Source organism: Uranotaenia lowii, chromosome 1 (assembly GCF_029784155.1).
Source record: "Uranotaenia lowii strain MFRU-FL chromosome 1, ASM2978415v1, whole genome shotgun sequence".
Taxonomy (NCBI): domain Eukaryota; kingdom Metazoa; phylum Arthropoda; class Insecta; order Diptera; family Culicidae; genus Uranotaenia; species Uranotaenia lowii.
The window spans coordinates 31197726-31218005 of NC_073691.1; the positions used below are offsets into that span (position 1 = coordinate 31197726).

Below are 20280 nucleotides of genomic sequence, written 5' to 3' on the forward strand. Positions count from 1 at the left end.
AGGAAATTGAAATTTTTCAATGAATTACTATTACCTCCAAAACACAAAAATAAACATTTTGATTTTATGTTTGAAGAATTCGCAAAAAACCCATGTTTTTATAGTTTAGAGAGGCCTCTTTCTATACCCGCACTTAGAGTCATGATTGGATTCGTTGATAATTTGATGATTTATTGTTTTAATTTCGGACTTAAACAAACAGATAGAAACAACTGCAATTTTTTCAGCAATATTTTTCATTGTCAGGATAAGAGTTGATAACACAAGTCTTATTTTCTTCTTCATAAAAAATTAGTCAAGAAATAGATTCCCACAAGAATAATGTTTTTTGGTGGAATTTTATGAAGTCCTCCATTCTGTAGCCAACTTCCAAGTTTTGATATTTTGAAAACAACTAAAATCTAAGCTGAAAGAAAGTGATCCTGAGAAAATAATGAAATGAAAATATTATTCTTCTGAGAAATTTTGTCAGGAATTCAAATTCTAATGTCTCCAATTTCACTTAAAATAATTTCAACCAATAAATTCTCATTTGTACTTATAACACCTTCTTACGCTTATTGAAAGCTGTCTGATTTAGTAAATCCACAAAGTAACAATAAATTGAAGCAAAAGTCTAAGTGGGGCTTTAGAAAACGACCGCTCAAAGTGTTTAATACAGATGATTTTAGCGAATTTTTAAAACTGAAAATCGAAACGTTCGATGTGAAATTTTATGTTTTACGCATACTTCGTGTACACATGTACATAAGCTACTAAACAACGATTAAAAATGTTCACAAGAAAGTTGAAAAAAGTATAAAAGTGTACAAATAAAAAGAAAGAAACGGATGCAAAAAAAATATCATAAATTTCGATGAAAAATAATATGATATATAATGTAATCTCCATCCTCAACTCCATCCAATTTAAATATCATTTAACAAAAAATCAACCAAATGTTTTGTGCTGCCGACCGTGGCCTAGAGGATAGCCTTCAAGTCTTCTAATCCAGCGGGTATGAGATCGAATCCCGGTCACGGCATACATAGTACACTTTCTGTGGGTTTGGAGGCTTTAGCATATGTAAGATGCTAGCCATCACATCATCGAAAGAGGTACGCTTGGAGTTAAATAAAAAGAATCTCTTCGTGGAAACTTTTGGGAATCCTGGTCAAAAAATTAAGTAAAAAGGGTAATTTTTGTAAAGAAAATTCTTAGAAACTCGTTCTAACAAACATCGAATTTCGGGTATTTGTCAACCCAAAACTAAAGTTATGTCAATTGGAATTCATTAATCACTTCGTAGTAGATCATGAACATTAGACCGCTGCAAAAAAAACGACTTTTTGTTTCCATATGTTTTATTTATATCTTTTGGGTCACCAAGCATCAGTTTAAAATTTGAGATGATTAGGTTGTTTCCTGAATTTGAGCAACGCGTTTCAATATTGTATGGAAAATTACATAGATGAAGAAACTTTTGCATATCAAATCATTCCGAAAATTCAAATAAGCCTTAAAAGAAGTTTGTCTTCTATATTTTATTTTAATTGTCCTGAAGCTTAATTATTCGTTTACATTCGAAGAAGCTAAGAATTTCATAAAAAAAAGTTATAACAACTTCAAAATAAATGGTCTTGATTGAATGAAAATTCTACAAAAATGGCAGGTTTTTGTTGGCTGGAACTTTCACGAATTTCAAAAAATGTTTTTTTTAAAGGTGAAAAAAATTATGGGTTATGTAAATCTGCTTTTTGCGATTTTTTGTTTTCATCCTAAGCTGTCAAAAATTGAAAAAAAAATTTGATTTTTTTTGTAAAACATTGAATATTTTTTCTGAGGTAAATGTTAGGTTTAGGGTTTCTTCATATGAAATGTATTGCAAGAATCAATCAATGTGTATCAACAACAGAGACTTCTGCCATTTTTTTTTCATTTGAATCCGATGAAATTAGGATGGAATATTTTGAATAGATGTCTTCATTGATTTCATTGTATTTCGGCAAGCCAATACTTATCCACCAGAAAACAATTAACCTCAGAAAGAACAAAATTCCAAAAAACAGTTTTTATCGATTTTTCCAAATTTGATTAAATGATGAAATAAGATAAAAGAATTATATCATGTTAAGAGTTTGTCGAATTTTGAAGTATTTATCCCATTGTTTTTCAATTTCTTTATTTGAAGCAATCTAATAGATAATTAACTTTTTTTTAAACTGCATTGAATTAAAAGAAGAAAAAATGTAGCCATTAGATAATTTTAAATAAATTTAATTTATTTAAATCTTGAAGTGTATAAATTTGTCATACTTTTTAAAATCCAAAGTATACCTACTACAGATCCCGTTTATTTTGGCAAAATTCGATTTTGGCACATATGCCAAAATCAAACGGATTTTTGGAACCACATGGCCAAATAGTTTTCGTAATATCAGGTCCAATATAATTAAGACTAACACAAATATGCGTTTCACGTTCCTAAAAACTCAAAAATTGAAAGAAAATTTAAGTACTTAAAATAAAAAAAATAAGAAAATTTCAGAAGGAAATAAAAACAGAATACTGCAAATGACAAACAAAAAACTAAAAAATTAATATCAAACTCGAAAAAAAAATGTTTCAACAAACACGAAAAGTGCTTATTTCATCGAAAACATGATATAAAAAAAATGAATTAAAATGGTCAAAAATGGATTACGTTAATTATGATAAAAACGGTTTTTTTGGGGGGATAAGAGAAAAAAAAGTTGGACAAACTGTTCAATTTTGGAAACATTCGATTTTGACCAAATAAAATGTTCTGACGTGTTGCCTAAATTGACCAGGGTCAGTATCTACGTGTTTTTTCAAATGTTTTCGCTATCATTTAATCAGCTAATTTCGAAAAACAATAAGTGAATTTTATGAAAATATTTTTTTTAATTTATAAAATTCTTTAACTAGTTTTGCAGAACGGTTTTTTGGAACCACATTCCCTAAAAATGTTCGTTATAATAGGAGCAATATAAATAAGACCAACACCATAAATGCGTATCAACGTTTTCAAAAATAAAATTAATAAATAAATTGTAAAAAAAATCTAAAATATTTTAAAAAAAACCAATTCCTTTAAAAATGACTAAAATGATGAAAATTTCAAGAAATCAAAAACCAACAAACAAACAAACAAAATAATTGAAAATAACTAAAAGTGATGAAGAATGACAAATTTAGCGAAAACAACGAATAAACAAAGTTTATTTAGACACAAAACAAGTGCTAAATGCATCGATAACATGATATAAAAACCCAAACTGACTAAAAATGGTCAAATCCGGTTTGATTTACATATGATGATAAAAAAAATTCTTTAAGGAATAAGCAAAAATAGTTTGAAAAAAAAACCGTTCGTTTTTTGGCAACATTCGATTTTGACAACACAAAATGTTCAGACGTAATGCCAAAATCAAACGGTATCTGTACTTGTTTTTCAAAATTCTTTGTTTTCATTCAAAAAGCAAATTCTACGCCTTCAAAATTTTAAAAAACTAATGAAGTTTAAGATTTAAAGAATTAGATTCGAAACCAAACATTTTTGTATTTTGTTAAACTGATTTAAACTTCAATTTTTTTATCAACCTATATTAAATATCGTTTAAATTAAATACTAAACCGTTTATAACGAATTCGTATGATTTCACAGTTTTAAAAATATCATTTTATAGCTAAATATGAAAAACTTCAATGTTTGCATATTTTTTTAATATGACTTCTATGAATCATTAATATTAATCTTTAATTAAAAAAAAGAAAAAAATAACAATTAATTTGAAAAAAAGATTGTAATACAATTATTTACATTCATTGAAAACTGAAAGTGATAACCCGTAAAAGTCATATCGAACTAAATAAAGTTTTGAAAAACAGATTAACTTAACAGAGAAACTTAAATCCACAGCACTAAATAAATTAAAAATCGATTATTATTATTATTGTCAATCTTCTACTGTAAAATGTAAACAATTATCAAAAACATGATTTTATTTGAAATATTTTTTTTTTCAAATTAAAAATTTGCTTTGAACATTATTTGTTATTATTAAGCTTTTTTGTGTTATGATTTGTTTGAATTATTTGAAACTATCATTTGAAGCTATTGAAGATTTGGAAAAAAACTGTAAAACCCAACGGATTTGCAGTAAAGGGTCAAGAGTTGGAATCAAAACATATTTACAATTTTTTGATGAAATATCATATTATTAGTTAAAGCTTTAATTAGTTGATGGTGTTACTATTCAAAATCCTAAAAAATACCATAATGTTTAGCTACGAATTTCATTCTTTAAATATTAAATTTGGCTGAAATTTCGAAACTTCAATAGGTTTTTAAAAACACCTTCATCGATAATAATTTTCAATTAAAATTGAATTTAAAACGATATAATTTTGAGTAATGAAGAAATCAACATGACTCTCATCAACCAGGAACAGTGTTGAGTAAACATTTAAAATTTAAAAAAACAAAACTTATCCAGGAAGGTGTTTAATCAAAAAATTATTAATTCAAGGACAAAAATTAGTTTACATCAAATTCTTTTTTAAACAATAAAATTGAAAGATAAACAAGGAGTCTGTCTAGAAATCCAGCATATATGGCTGGAAAAAATACAGAAGTTACGAAACCGTTTAAAGTATTTAAATAACCACCCAGAAATAAAGAAGACCTCAAATCATAATTAAAATCAAAAGAAAGTCAAGTGGCGAATTGAATTGAAAATAAAAACAAACTTTATCAACAGATGATAATTTCGTTCATGAAAATAAACAAAGAGTTTTTGAATTCCAATTTGATCAGCCAAATTAAAAAAAAAACAAAGTTTTCATTAAGATTGCTTTCAAAATAATTGGCTGAATAAACAAAGGGAACACATATTAAGGTTTTTTTTCTGTGATTTTAGCACTTGTAGAGTTGAAAACTAGAAACCAATAGGAAGACTTTAAAGTGCTCAAATTACAAATTTAGAATATATCAAAGATAATGAATTAAGAATTTTCCTTCATGATCAGAATTTGGAAATATTGCAAGAATCAAAAACTTAAAACCGGTTTATCAATATGATTTGGAATGAACATTCGTTATTTATGAGTTATGTCAAAGAATTCAACAAAAAGGGGAAACTTAACATTTAGAAAACAAAATAAAAAATGACAGCTTTCCGCGAAACAGATAAAGATTTGCACTGAAACTGTTTATTAAAAATATAGCCCATTTGAAGAACTGTATTGCACTTTAAAACTCTCAATCTCTAAAACATTATCAAATGATCATCTTACACGTTTAAAAATAAAAAAAAAATGCTCAACAAATCTCTCCAGAGAATACTTTTAATAAACAATATTTCATGTTTTCTCAAATTATCAGGTTAAATTTATGCTGTGGCTCTTAAGTATGTAAAGAAAAACAAAAATAAAAACAAAAAATTTGAATCGCCTCAGAATTAGAAAAAAAATCATATTCCGAAACGTCAAAAATTATTAAAATTAAATCGTGTTTTTTATTTTAAATTGTACAATTTTGATGCATTAAACTCTTAAAAAGCTTTGAAAAAAAAGGATTCAAAAATTCCTCAATTTATTAAACAATTGCATATTTCAGCTCAAAATCTTCACTTCCCAGGAAAACAGAAAAATAACTATTTTGCATAAAATTAATAAAATCAAAAAATAATTCCAACGGGGTGGATTTTTATTTGTCAAAAGACAGTTCAAAAACCAGAACCCAAATATCTGCAATTTGCACATATCGATTTATTATGAAATGAAAAATAGAAGAACTTGAAAAATAAAAAAAAAGCAAAAAGTTATTTTAATCAAATCAAAAATTAATTGCCTTAGGAGAACTTAGAAATGAGGAAATTAAATATTAAATTCGGAACCAAAAGTCGCAAGAAAAAATTTTCAAATCAAAATTTAAAATCCAAGTACGGTTTCTTTATTAAATCCAATCTGTAAGTATATGAACTAGTTAGTAAATTGTAACTATTGGAAACAAAATATAAACTTTTGCATTAAGTGAAGAGGGATCATATATAGTAATCGTAAAATTTGTAAACTTAGATGCAAAATTTTAAAAAAAATCTGTAGTAAAGTTTTGAGATAAGCACTACGAATAAATTACACATTTTTGTAAGGAGTTGTCGGAACTGAAACCATTTTTTTTGCTTCTAAAATAAACAAAAACAAATGTGTTTGTCAATGCTTAAAACAAAAATAGAAACAGACTTCGTCTTAAAGCCATGAAATGAAATCATAAATGCTTTATGATTGAAAACCGAAAAAATGAATGGAAATTTGAATAATCGAAACAAATAAAAGAGGACCACATTTCACTTAATTGAGTATACATAGTTAACTTCTTTACCTCTTAGAAAAAGTTATTATCAGATTTCCGATTCCAGGATAGAGTACATCTTTTTTTATAAAATTCCAAATAAATACATTTGAAAGTTATATTCAAAATATTAAGGAAAACCTTAACAAATAATTTTTAACAATTTTGATTTGATGTTAATTGTTATTAATTAATCTTTCTAAATTTCAATATTGATCATCATGTAAATAGGTTTATGTAAGAGATAACATTTTCTATACATATATCTTAAACGTTAAGAGGTTCATGATAATAATTTGATATCATCGGTTTGATTCATAAAATTGCTAAAAAAAATCAATATTCAAATAGATCTATAATCAAACATCATTCATTAAACACCATCCATTCGATTATCCATTTTGAGTTCATTGCACCTTTATTGAATGTCTCTCTCATTTGTCATCATTAACAACCTCGATCTACTTCCTTCGACCTTATCCCGAACAGTAACTTATCCTCAAACAGGACCACCAAAGCTCTCGACGATCCGGGGTGAGTTCTAGCCGGTGATTTCCCCATTAGAGGGTTGAAGCTTTAACATTTTTTAAAATTTAAACTTCTTAATGTTTGTTTGTGAGTTGAACTAAACTGTTAATTCTTAGTGTTTTTATTGAACATACAACTCGTTTTTGTAGTTTGTCCTTTGATAAAAATGTCAAAGATTGGGTTTTTTTCGAAATTTTGTCTAAAGATTCACTATAAATTGGGAAACACAAAAAAAAAACAATCAATTGGATAACCACGAAACAAATTAATCTGATGACACAACACAAATTTGAATACATTTTTCACTCGAAGGATAACACACTCACACACAAATTGCACCCAACCATAAAACAAACTGCTGCACGCTAAGCCACTCTAAGCTTTTCTAAAAAAAAGCACGCCGAAAATTCATTTGCATTTGCATGGCTTTCAAAAATGCGTTCGAAAAAAAATCACAAACTAAACCATCCGCTGTCACGCACTCGAATTTTATTCACAATCCACCACCAAAATACCGAAAACATCACTGAAGCAAACATTCGTTAACTCTAGAATCTAACTGAATGAAAAAAACGCCGAATTGGGTAAAACAAATCAAATCCTATCGGATAACATATTTTTCCAGCAAACTCGTTGGAGAAAAAAATCAATCCAATCAGACTCTCACCCCCAAAATCTAGGATAGTTTTTCCACTTTGGTAAACAGTTGTTTTTTTCATTCCCATCATTCTAACCTCAATCTAGATGTGTTTTTTCACTCTCTCGGTGGTTTTTGTGCGTGAGTTCGATCCATTTGTTCATTCGTTTGATTTAAAACAGCGCAGTTTCCCGTGTGTGTATTTAAAATAATCTGTACCTTCGTTTTCGAGAAGAGCAAAGCACGTGTTTACAGGCGATTATCATCCCCCCTTTCCCAGCGCTTTTCGGGAAAAGGGGGGATCCTCACGGCTTAGTAATACAAAAAAACGTGTAGCTGAAAAACGAAACTTACCTTTGAAAAAATCTGCAACAAAAAACAACGACCAAACTAAACTTTTGTTAACTTTTTTTTTTCTTTCTCTCCCTCTGTCTCGTGACTCCTCACACTTTTTTCTTCCGCATGAACAATCAACAAAACCAACAACACACATGGTGCTCTTCCGCCCTTCCGGTTCCGGGTTGTTTTGTTTCGTTTGAAATCGGGTGCTGCTTCAACGCCACGATGAATGGAAAAACTTTGTTTTCCCCTCAACTCAACCCTCAAATAGAAATCGCGAAAAGCTTCGGGAAATTTTACACCTGCACCTGGTCCGGGACAGCATCACCACCGACAAAATCCGCAAGAACAACCAAAATCAGGTGAGTTTTGCGTTCTTGTTTGATGTTTTTTTTTTGTAACCCTGATTTTTTACCACAATATTTGTTCTAGTACCTACTTTTGGTTTATGTTTCTCCTTTTTGCGGCGTGTTCGTAATTGAAAAAGTTTTGTTATCCGAAGGATTCTTATTGATGCTTCTTTTTCCGTTTTTTTTGTGTGACTTTCTTCGCAGATCTACCAGGTGCCAACGGGGGCGGATAAGAGGTTCCTGTACTTCAACGTTATCACCAATCGGTACACCCACAATCAGACGATCACAGTCGAGGGAGGTGGGGTGAATGCGACCATCATTCTGAGTGACATTGCTGCCACCAATGGGTATTTGCATATCATTGATCGGGTGCTCGGAATTCCCTACATGACGGTGCAGGAGAAGATCGAAACCGATCCGATGTTGAAGTGAGTAGATTTTTTCAATATATATTTTAGAATTTAGTTTAAACCACAAAAGTCTCCGTGTGAACAATAAAAAATGTCATTGTCTTTTCAAGTTTTTTTTCTTATTTTTTAAATTTTTATTCCTTTTATTGGAAATTGTTTCATTAAATTTAAATATCCCTAATGCTGAGTTTTTGAGAATAGACTTTCGAATATATGTATACAAAAAGTAAAAAAAAGCCCGAAAAGCACGAGATACGTGACATTTTAAAATTTTGGCAAAATAAACAAAAAAAAAACCATTATGTGCAGCTTGAAAATATTTTTAAAAAAATGTTGCTGAACGACTCGAAACCGTTGAAAAAATATCTAGATTTTAAGATTTTAGATGGGAATCTTCATGTAGGAAAACATTACAGATTATTGAAATAAAAAAACCAGATTTTTTTTCAGCCCGCAACACAGATTTTAGTTTCAGTTGTCTTACAAACTTGTCTATGGTATTAATTAGTTAGATTAAGCAGAGTTGGTACTTCCTTGTCAAAATTTTACTGGTGTATCTATATTGGCTCAATTTGTAAATTGAAGTAAATTTCTACGAAGTGATTGCTCTATAATAAAAAATCAGTTTCTTCAGTTTTGATTCATTCATCTGTTATTCAGTGCGTTCAAAACTTTAATTTTCGAAATCTTTAACATAACAGTTTTGAGTAAATTTTTCTTCATCAATTTCAAAATTTAAAAAAAAAAAACCAGCAAAATGCCTTTTTTTTGTTAAATTCCGATTTTTAATGCCATTTCAACTTTTAAAAATTAGGTAGGGATTTGATTATCAGTGAAATTGCCCTGATTAAAAATCTAGTCTTTTGGATAAGTGCAAAACATTCAACAGGTTTTAAAGACTCCAGTTTTAATAATTAGAAAATTACGATATCAAGCTGCGACACGACTTATTTTTATGTTTTTTTAGATTTGCCAGTAATTTAAGCATGCTTACGTGCTTTTAACATCATTTAGAAGAAAATTTTCATTCCGATTTTTCAAAATAAATAAAATTTTCGACTACTTTTCTAAAATCACAAATTGCTAAAAAAGAACATCCCAAATTTTATGGAAATGTGCAATTTAAAGACGGTTAAGTATTCAGTTTTGTCTATCGTAATTGGAGAAAATGCTGGTTGCTTCAGTTTTTTTTTACTCGTCTTTAAAAGGCAATGTGTTTTTTTTTTTAATTTTCTTTGAATAAATATTTGCTGAATGATGAGCTTTTAAATAAGTCATAGAAGACGAGAGATTAAATAAAAATTGAAAAACTGAATGAATACATCTTTTGGATGATCTTTTTTTATCCTGAAACTTTGATAGATTGAATTTTATTTAATCATGAACTTATCAACATCAGGTTTGTTATCTCGTGGTATAAAATTCACGATATAAATCTTAAACTATAAAAAGAAACAATTTAAGAGGCATTTCATTCAGTACAATTTTTTGAGTAGTGTTAAAACATGCGTTAATGTTATAAAATTGATGTTCATCTTGATGAAGACCATCCTGAAATCACAAGTTCACAAAAACTTTCCATTTTAATGCTCTGTTCAGCTTCAATTAAAAGAAGGTTTTTTTAATGTTTGGGTCACATTTTTGTGAAGCAGACGCATTGTGATGTTTTTTTTCGTGGATTTAAACCAGCTTACAATCAATGGGGAAAAAAGTGTATAAACTGTGAAGAAATTTAATATCTTCCATCCTACTATGATCAAATCTATAAAAATATACTTTCGATTAGTGGAAATGTCCAGAGAATCGATTGGACAAAATTTCTGACGCCGCACGAGCTTACGAATGGAGATAAAGTGCCATTTTAACCCCCATTTCCCCTTTATTTTGTAAACAATCCACAAAAACACTGATTAGTACTAGAAAATTTTGAACTCAAACAGAGCAATCTCGTGTGATTTTTTCCGAGGAATCAAGTTAAGCCTGTTTGAGCCACTATACGCTTCGAAAAATTGAGTTTTTACTGGTTTCACCCTCGATTCCCCTGTATTTTCAAATTATTATGATATTTTTTTCAAGAAATCGTATGAAGGTTATTTGAGCCACCGCACGCATCGGAAAATGGAATAATTGCCGTTTAACACCCAAATTTCCAACATTTTTGATAAAGTTCCGATAAAGCTTGTTTGGACTGCAAGAATTGAAGCAAATGCGAAAAATGATATTGAATAAAGGCCACCGCAAGCATGAGAAAATGCAGTTTTGGCTGTTTTAACTTCAATTTCCCTAGATATTTTAAATATTTCAGGAAAGCATGCTCGCACGTGAGAATTTTAAACCAAATGAGTCTTATGTTTTGTGATTTTTTCCTAGAAATCAAGTGAAAGCTATTTGAGTCACCGCACGCTTCGTAAAATGAAGCGAGAGCTGATTTTACCCTCGATTCCCCACATTTTTTCAATCAGTTATAAAAACAGTTAATTCGGACTTGAAAATTTCAAGTCCGAATTAACTGTTTTGAATAATTGAAATTATGTGATTTTTTCAGAGGAATTAAATGAAGGCTATTTGAGCCTCCACTCGCTTTTCGAAATAGAGCTTTGTTTGTTTTTACCCAACATATTTCAAATATTTCAGAGAAACCCCTGTGCGGGATTGAAAAATTTGAACTTAATGAAACTTATCTTATATGATTTTTTTTTTGGGGAAATCGAATGAAGGGTTTTTAAGCCACCGCACGCTTTTTGATATAGAACTATGGCTGTCTTTACCCACAATTCCCCATTATTTTTTAAATAATTCAGAGAAAACATGTTCGGACTCAAAAATTTATTACCAAATGAGACTTATCTTGTGTAATTTTTTTTCCGAAGAATCAAGTGAAGACTATTTGAGCCCTGCACGCATTGTAAAATTGAGTATGGGCTGGTTTTACCCTTAATACCCCTACATTTTTCAAAAAGTTAAGCCATAACTCCATTTTCCGATGCGTGCGGTGGCTCATATAGCCTTCATTCGATTCATTGAAAATATAAAAAAACACACAAAATTGGTCTTATTTGGTTTAAACAATTCCAGTCAAAACAAGCATTTTCTGAATTTATTGAAAAAAATTGAAAAAATTTGGATTAAACTGTTATAACTCCAGTTTCCAATGTGTGCTGTGGTTGAAATAGCCTCCATTCGATTCTCCGGAAAAAATAACACAAGATAAGTTTCATTGGTTCAACATTTTTAAGTCCAAACATGTTTTTTTAAATTATTTCTAAAAATATAGGGGAATTGCGGGTGAAATCAGCCATAACTACAACTTTCGAAGCATGTGTCAAACTGCCTTCATTTTTTGTGCTGAAAAAATAACACAATAGATGGTTTTTTTTTTTGTTCAAATTTTCTAGTATCTAGTTTTTCTGCATTTTTTACAAAATCTAGGGGAAAAAGGGGTTAAAAAGACACTACATCTCCGTTTGTAAGCGTGTCGCTTTTGAAACTTTAACTATAACTTTTCATAGATTTTATCCGTTTAAGAGGGGAGATATTGAATTTCTTCACCGTTTATACACTTTTTCCCCATTGTTCACTCAGTTTATGCTCATCTGATTAATTTAAAATTTCTTAATGTTCACTTGTTTTTTTTTTTTTTTTTGTTGAATAACCACAAAATTAAAAATATCTTTTTAAGTCTGAGTACCAATTCTTTGCATGAGAGCTAACATTCAAATTTGTTGCACTGAACAAACATCATGATTTTATTCAATGTGTTGATTCCAATTACATATGATTTTCCGAAATTTTATTTCATTCAACACTAATGTTCTTGAAAATAATTTTCAGATCTTATCTTCAAGTTTTTCCCGGATTATCCAGAACTTTGATAAAAAAAAGTCGTGTTTTCAACCAACTTAAAGCGATTTTTTTGTCATTTCTCAATTCCTGTAACCAAAATTGCCATATTTTGAAGCTAGAGGACAGTAGAAATCGAATTTCTTTAAAAAAGTCCCGCATCACGGATACGCCTGTTGGCTTTTTATGTAAATCGGAAATAAATCGGACGCACATATTCGCGGGGCTCTTATTGTCAAAAACCATTTGACACACGAGCCGTACGATTGTTGAACCCCAAAGGCCCCTGATTTCATGCAAACATGTTTTCCTTCCATGTTTATAATGAGCTCACAAGCGGTTCCAAGATGTATTATTTTCATTTAAAAAAAATCCGTTCCTGTTGTCTGCTAGATTCAAAATAACTGTTTTTTTTTGGAAATCTTGGCCACCCATTGTTTTGATAATGATTTTTCTATAATTGAAAGCAGTAATTAATGAAAAAATTGAAAATTCAATCTACTTCTCGAAACAGAGGAATTAGTTTATTATAAAAAAGAAATAAAATCATCAGGTTCAAGATACTGAACGATTTATTCCTACTTACATTTAACCCAAAAATCCCAAAAAACAAATTCAACCATTCAGCCGATTTATACAAGCATCAAAATTCAATTGATTTTAATTGACACGAATGCCAAAACGTTTGAAAACTGTCAGAAATAACCAAAAAATGATGTTAAATTGTATTTTATATCAAACAGATAAAAACAATTACAATGCAATATTTTGGCAGCTTGGGAACGACCGACTTTTAATTAAATTAGAAAGTGTAGAAAGTATTGTTTGGATCTGAGTCTTCCATTGAAACTTATAAATAAAAATTATTGGAACTTTTCATTTTTAAACTGATTTTTTACTATTTTTCTGATAACATCGGTTTATTTTCTTTAAAAAGTGATCATAAAAACTAAAATTATCCTGTGGCTTTTAACGATTTCTGTATTTTTTTTAATTATCGTTGATTTTAGAAAATAAATCTGTTTAATTTGGAAAAATGGACTAAGAATAACTTGAACTTCCATTGGTAAACCAAAAAGAAGGTTTTTTTTTCTCAAAAAAAGTGAGTATTTTAAACTGAAACTGAAGCAAAATAAATCTATAACCAGGATAAAACCTAAATGATTTAGCTACCAGGGTATTTTAAAATTTATTTACAACATTTTGTTAAGCGCAATATGGTGGCTCAATACTGTATTCGGAGGTACTCAATATTATTCAAATTATGTTAAACACATGTCTTTAGTCTTTGTTATTCAAAATATTTGCATTTTTTAGTTTTCTGGGATTTAAACAAAATATCTTAACCCTACTGCATTCGGTTTGAAAATTTAACATAGAATAAAAAAAGGTATGAGTAGCTACGATAGATTTTTACGCAAATTTAAATTTACTTGTTTTCCATATTTTCAAATCGCAATTAAACTGTTTTTGGTAACCTTTTGAAGGAAAAAGAAATTTCAAATTAATTTCACAAAATACTCAAATTTTCATTTGAAATGAATTCTTAAGAAATCGCTCAATTTTAAACCATGTGTAAAATAACTTGAAAGGTAATTCTAGCTCAAGAATAATCTAGCAAAAAAAACCATACTTTAATGAAAAAAAAATTAATTCATGGATATAAATGAAAATTTCTAAAAACATTTCGACCCTTCTATTTTTCTACAAATAAAGTAAACTTGATGGATGAAACAACTTGTGTTCAGAGGACGTTATTACAGTTTATAAACAACTAGCTGACCCGGTAAACTTCGTTTTACCCGTTACTTAATAAATCGTTGGAAATGTTTACAATTCTTTAACTTCTTCGTGCTCGTGCATCAGTTTTCATGAAAATCGTCTTCAAGTTGTTCGAGTTTTGTCCCGTTTCTAGTTGATTTTGTATAGGAACCCTCCTTCCATAAAAAGTGAGATTCTTTCAACTATTATACAAACCATCTCTGACCCGAAAAACCCTCAGTTACCAAATTTCACTTAATTCCGACCGACCATTCATACGTGATGGTGTTACAAAGAAAACGGCTCCATTTTTATGTATAGGATAATTACCCAAAATAGAGTCAAAGAAATTTAGTTCTTAAAACAATCAGGGTTTTTTTTATTTATTTTGGTGTCATCATTCATCATTTCGAAAGTGTTTTAATTTTTTTTACAACACATGACATTATGCTATTTGCGAGGAGTTCTTAACACATCTCACTCTGATTGAATACCCGGAGACTGAAATTTACCAAAACAGGAAACCTAAAATATATGCCAAAACAGTGTGAAAAAAAACTCATAAAGCTAGATTTTTTTTCACGGTTTGTCTCAACTCCACGCTCCCTACCGACTAATTATGACTTATGAAACTTTTCTCAACTTGCCATGTTTATCTTTTTTTTCTGCCCCCAGTCTAACTTACCAGTTCGGCCGGTACAACCAGTTCAACGAGCAGCTGAACAAAACCACCAAACGGTTCACCTACTTCATCCCGAGAGACAAGGCCTGGATGCAGTGGTTCCAGGAGCACAGCGGAGCCAACCTGAACAGCTTCCTCACCGACATCTACCAGGTGAGTGGATTATGCTCTTAAGCCTTAAAATTTAATGTAAGTTTAACACAAAAAATTAAATTGAATTTCAAAAAATATAAACATTCTTTTAACCACTGAAATGAAAAATTCTAAGCATTCCCTAAGATAAACGAAATTTTCTAAAAAACTGCTTATAAACATTTTCCAACTCCTTTAAGAAGATAAAAATACTCAAATGGAATACCTTATAAGTAACTGAAGGATTCTTAAACATTTCTTTTCTCTGAGTCAATGTTTTTTTTTTGGAACATTTTCAGGAACGTTTGCAATTTTTGGCATGTCCTGCTCCATGTTCAAACTGAAAATTAGCCTAATGAGAGCACGCCACAAAAAATACTGTACCAATCCTTCACAAACGATGAAAACCACGACTTCCAGGAACGGAATCTCTCGCGTGGGAAAACTAAACGAATTCATCAGAAAGAAGTAGAAAAAAAATACCACCCCGGCACGCATCTCATTAGCAATTCAAGCCAACCATCCTTCAGCAGTTTTTTATTCTGGAAACATAAAAAAAAGTTGGAATGTGATTTCAAACAACAACAACAACAACAACAACTAGAAAAACAAAAAAAAAACGAACCGTGGATGAGAATTTATAATTTTTTGAAAACATTTTTTCTCTGGTGTACTAACCCTGAAGCAAGGAACGGTAACTCCGTTCATCCTTTAATTTCTCTCGCTGCTGACAGCAATGATTAGCGGGCTGGACGGTTGATGTTTCAGTTGGGATTTCAGCACTACAGCCAAGATATTCACATTGACTCTCATCTAGTTTATATCCGTTTATAGTTGCTCAGGCATAATTTTTTTTTTTTGCTGTCCAAAGATTTCTGTGAAATTTAAGACTTTTCTTGAATTTCTTTCAAATGTTTTGACTGATTGTCAGTGCTTTTGTGTTGTATTGAGCTATTAATTTTTTATATTGTTATTGTTTAGGTCTAAACTGTTATTAACTTCACGGATCTTCTTTATCTTCGATTATAATTAATCACTCCCTTTATTAAACAAACTTTTTTTTTGTTCAAAAATTCCTATTGTTTGAATAGAGTTAGGAAATTTAACCACAATGCCTTTGTTGCAATGGAGTTTACTCCCCAAAAATTATTGAATTTATAAATGAAATAATTCATCTTTATCACCATTCAGAAATGTTCAAGATAATGATGTTTTAACATTTGAGTTTGATTGCATTTTCGGGTTGGCGTTTTTTTAAATTTCTTTTTGATAACTTTTTTTTGCTTGAGCAATTTACATGGAAGGTAATATTTACTTTGAATCATCATTTTATTTTCCAAAGTGAGGACAAGGATGATATGAAATCAAATCGAAATGATAATACAACATTTTAAATTAATTTAGTTTTTTCTTCAAACTTTTGTTTTTAATTCTAGAACTAAAGTAAAGTCTTTTACTTCATTTAAAGTGGAACTGGCATTAGGTATAGGGGAAAAGTTCATATAACGCTCCATGTGACTAATATGCGCCAATCGTATTTTGAAGAATCTGTTACATATTAAGCCTGAAAATATAACCTATTTATTTCAAATGCTGTGATTAGCCAAGGCGAGTATGAGTTTTTCCTTGAAATACCCCTGTGTCGTGAAAATTTCACAATTTAGTTTCATCTTCATTTCGATCTAAATTTCAAAACACTTTCAATAAAATGTCACCAAACAGAGAAAAAAAATAAGACAATATTTTCGGACAAATCGATAAAGAAAAATCCATACGATGATTTTATGAGAGAAAATCATACTGAACTCGCTAAGATATGCTTTTTATGGGTATGATTTATCACGGCTTATACGCTCGTTTTATAACGCCAATCGTTAAATGCTGAAAACAGCAAGTTCAAAACGGACAATTTTTATTGAAAATTAAAAACCATTTTTGAGCATAAATTCAGCCCAAATAAACTGACTTTTCATTTTTTTTTTAATTTCAATAAGTAGGGGATAATGGGGATACTTGATCCCCTTTTCTAATTTTCATCATATCTTTGTGGGAAATTTTAGCTACTCGCCGTCTTTTGCATTTTCTGATTGCGTGTATTTTCAAGTTTATATGCTCCAAAAGTTGGAACGGTACATGAACTCGTAGATGACTAGAAGCATTTTCGTGAGATTTAAAAAAATGTGAAATTTTTTAAATTGCAGGAGACTTGATCCTTAATTCAGGGTGCCCTGACCCTAGGCAAACATTAAGTAAATTCTGAAAATAAAAGTTCTCGTTTAACGGTTTGTAAGTACCACACAAAGAAAATTCTAAAAGTTTGTTTACTACCCTTGTTTTATTGCATACTTTAAGGCGCAATTTTTTAGTTGTAAGATAACTACAATAGTTTCAGTCCTATTTAACAGATAATTACTGGGTAGATATTAGTTATTGAACAGATATTAGTAATTTCATGATAACCAATGATCTCGATCCATTCAGAAAAAAATATATCTTCTTGGGCTCTAGGGATCAATAATTCCCATACCATGCATTTTGGAAAACTTCTGCTTAAAAAAATTAAGAGTTTTCTATTGTTTTCTTCAAATTACATCTTTTTAAAATTTTCATTTTTATTTCAATAAATCGAAAAATAAAATTTCCTAAATTTAATAAGATAACAGCACTATTTTCTGTTCTATTGGGCTTATTTTTCTAGAAAATTTTTTATTTATAAATAAGACAATCCTGTTTCGAGATATAGCGAAGGTCAAGTATCCCCAGGGATCAAGTATCCTTAAGGTTGTCAGATTGCCCAGTTTTATCCGGGTTTGCCCGGATATTTAAAACTAAATTTAGTTCTAAACCAAACAGTTCGGTCCGGCCCGGTTGGACAGATTTCATTGAAAAATGCACGGATTTAGCCCAGATTTATTCACTTTATTTGGCAAATTAAACAAAAATTAAAACAACAAACAACTCCAAAACGAAATTTTTTGAGCAAGTTTTATAAAAATAATCATGAAAGGTTTTTTGAAAGCCTTAAATACGGTTCAAAATCTGTTAATAAATTTTGATGAAAAAAAAATTTCATTTTTGTTCTTGATTTTGGTTGAGGAATTTCTGCGTTTTGAAAAAATTGCTTGGATATTTCCCGGATTTTTGTTCGTCAATTTGAAATCAAATGCCCGGATTTTGCCATGTTTATATATAAAAATTTCCCGGTTTGTCCGGCCCGAATACGTGCTGAAAAAATTCTGGCATCCTTAAGTATCCTCACTCTCCCCTTCGTTTTAATTTTCTTTCCATTTAAAGTGTCTGTAAGTATTAGTGTGTTTTCGATCTTCAGCTGCATTCGGGTGTTTTCTGCTACAGACGCGTATTTAATATACAGTGGCGCGTATTTGCAACACAGTTTTGTTCTGTGGCTTTGTATATGGTTTTCCAAAATGAAGTTTTTTAAGCAATTAAATGAATTTGAGTAATAAAAAACCAACAAAATTTGTAGAAAACACTTTTCTGTGAAATACATATCAAATCAACGATTCGCATAGGTGGGGCATAATAAGGCATTGTCATCCCGGGGATGTGATATTTTGATTTAATACGCGCGTACTCGAGTGACAACTGAAAACTAAACTTTATTTTTCTGATGCTTATATTTATATGTACATGGCTACCCGAAAGCAACTCTCTCTTTTGCTTCGATTCTTTGGATCATCCCACGCACAGGACCGTCAATTGTTTATCGGCCTTATTTGCATCCGCTTGTTGGTGCATCCTACAATCTGAGAACTAGTCATAACATTTATCGCCCTTATCTTTTCTTCGTTCCCATGCGTCGGACAGTCGACGTGGGATAGTAAACAAACTGTTTATTCAGCATTATCTGACTTGAAGGTTTATGATTAAGTCTAGAATATTCTTTATCGCCGAATAAACATGTCCGTGAAAACATCCTATCCAAATACTGACAACTGATATGAGCAATCTTCGGGTTTTCTTATTTCCTACATTCCTATTCGCTACAGGCATGTTCCCCTACTTCCAAAAATGAATCTTACGTAATATCTAGTCACTATTTTTTTATCACATAACCATTTTCTCTATTCGAGTTCATGCCTTTATGCAAATAGAAATTTCACAATATTAAACTTTTCCCTTCACGTACGCCACTTACACTACGTTTCAGTGCTTTTCTTTTTAGAATCGCTCGAAAAAAGAAATTTATACAGCCCAAAGAACACCAATCACTCCTTAAATGCGCAATTTTTTAAGCTGCAAACACATCGAAATTCATTTTTTTTAATTCGTTAAAATTCACTGTGAATCAACATTTATCGAGTAATTTTTTTTCCATTTTGAACACAACATCAATTTCTACAGTTAGAATTTTTCTACGAACAAACAAAATTTAGCTCAAAATAAATTTATAATCTGTTGTTTTAAATTTGCTACTTGAAAACTTCTGTCATCAAAGTTTGGTCTCAGTTTGTTAATCATTAATGCCCGAATGATGCCAACTCTCTGCACTATGTTGGTAAAGGCTGATTTTAATAGGATTTATATGATCTCATCATCAACCTGATTGTAGAAAGCTGAAGGATTAAATATGCCAACATCATGATCACACATTTCTTCTTTTCTAAAATTATTACAACTAAATGATGACTGTGTTTTGCTATTTACAAAAAAAATGCTACCAAACTTTGCTCTTATTATGCTCGCAAAGCCATAATTAAATTTTCGTTAGCTCTCCGATACAAGCTTCTTAACACCTCAAAACGACCTAGTTTTGGTCTTACTGAAAATTCGTGTGTTAAAAATGCTTAATTTGCTCGCAGTTTCCTCTCGGTTTTTGCATAGAAGTCTGCTCGGGATTGATAACGAGCTGACAGTAATAATTAGTAAGATCATAGACTTAAGCTCAAAGTTTTTAGAACAAATTTGACTCAGACTCTGAATTCAAACTCATCGTTCAGATTAAGACATGAAAGAAAAATGACAAGTAAATTACTGTAAACTCATTACAGATTTTTTACCTAGAGGATAGGCAATTTAAAATAAAAGAGGCATTTTCATAATCGTTGAATATTTAAATGAACTGAAAAAATGAAACTGAAAGCTATTGTTTTGCTGTTAGAGCTGACGGAGAGTGAAAGTGTTTATGATATTCATAAAAGAAATTTTAGATTTTGAAACGTTAAAAAGCTGCAATACTTTTTTATGATAATAATTAATTGAAGATTACATTTTCAATGAAT

The 20280-nt window shown here is 30.1% G+C and overlaps 1 protein-coding gene across 5 annotated transcripts in view; it reads left to right on the top strand.

Moving 5' to 3' along the window:
* The window catches only part of LOC129745047 (fasciclin-1), a 599740-nt gene that overhangs the window by 561559 nt on the left and 17901 nt on the right, over positions 1-20280 (top strand). For 4 of the 5 annotated variants that reach the window (XM_055737873.1, XM_055737889.1, XM_055737905.1 and 1 more), the window contains 4 exons: positions 6845-6889; positions 8131-8221; positions 8414-8640; positions 14899-15058. In XM_055737873.1, the coding sequence (XP_055593848.1) occupies positions 6845-6889; positions 8131-8221; positions 8414-8640; positions 14899-15058 (523 nt within the window). The remainder of the gene's footprint in view (positions 1-6844; positions 6890-8130; positions 8222-8413; positions 8641-14898; positions 15059-20280) is intronic. The other variant, XM_055737896.1, reaches the window with a different exon arrangement.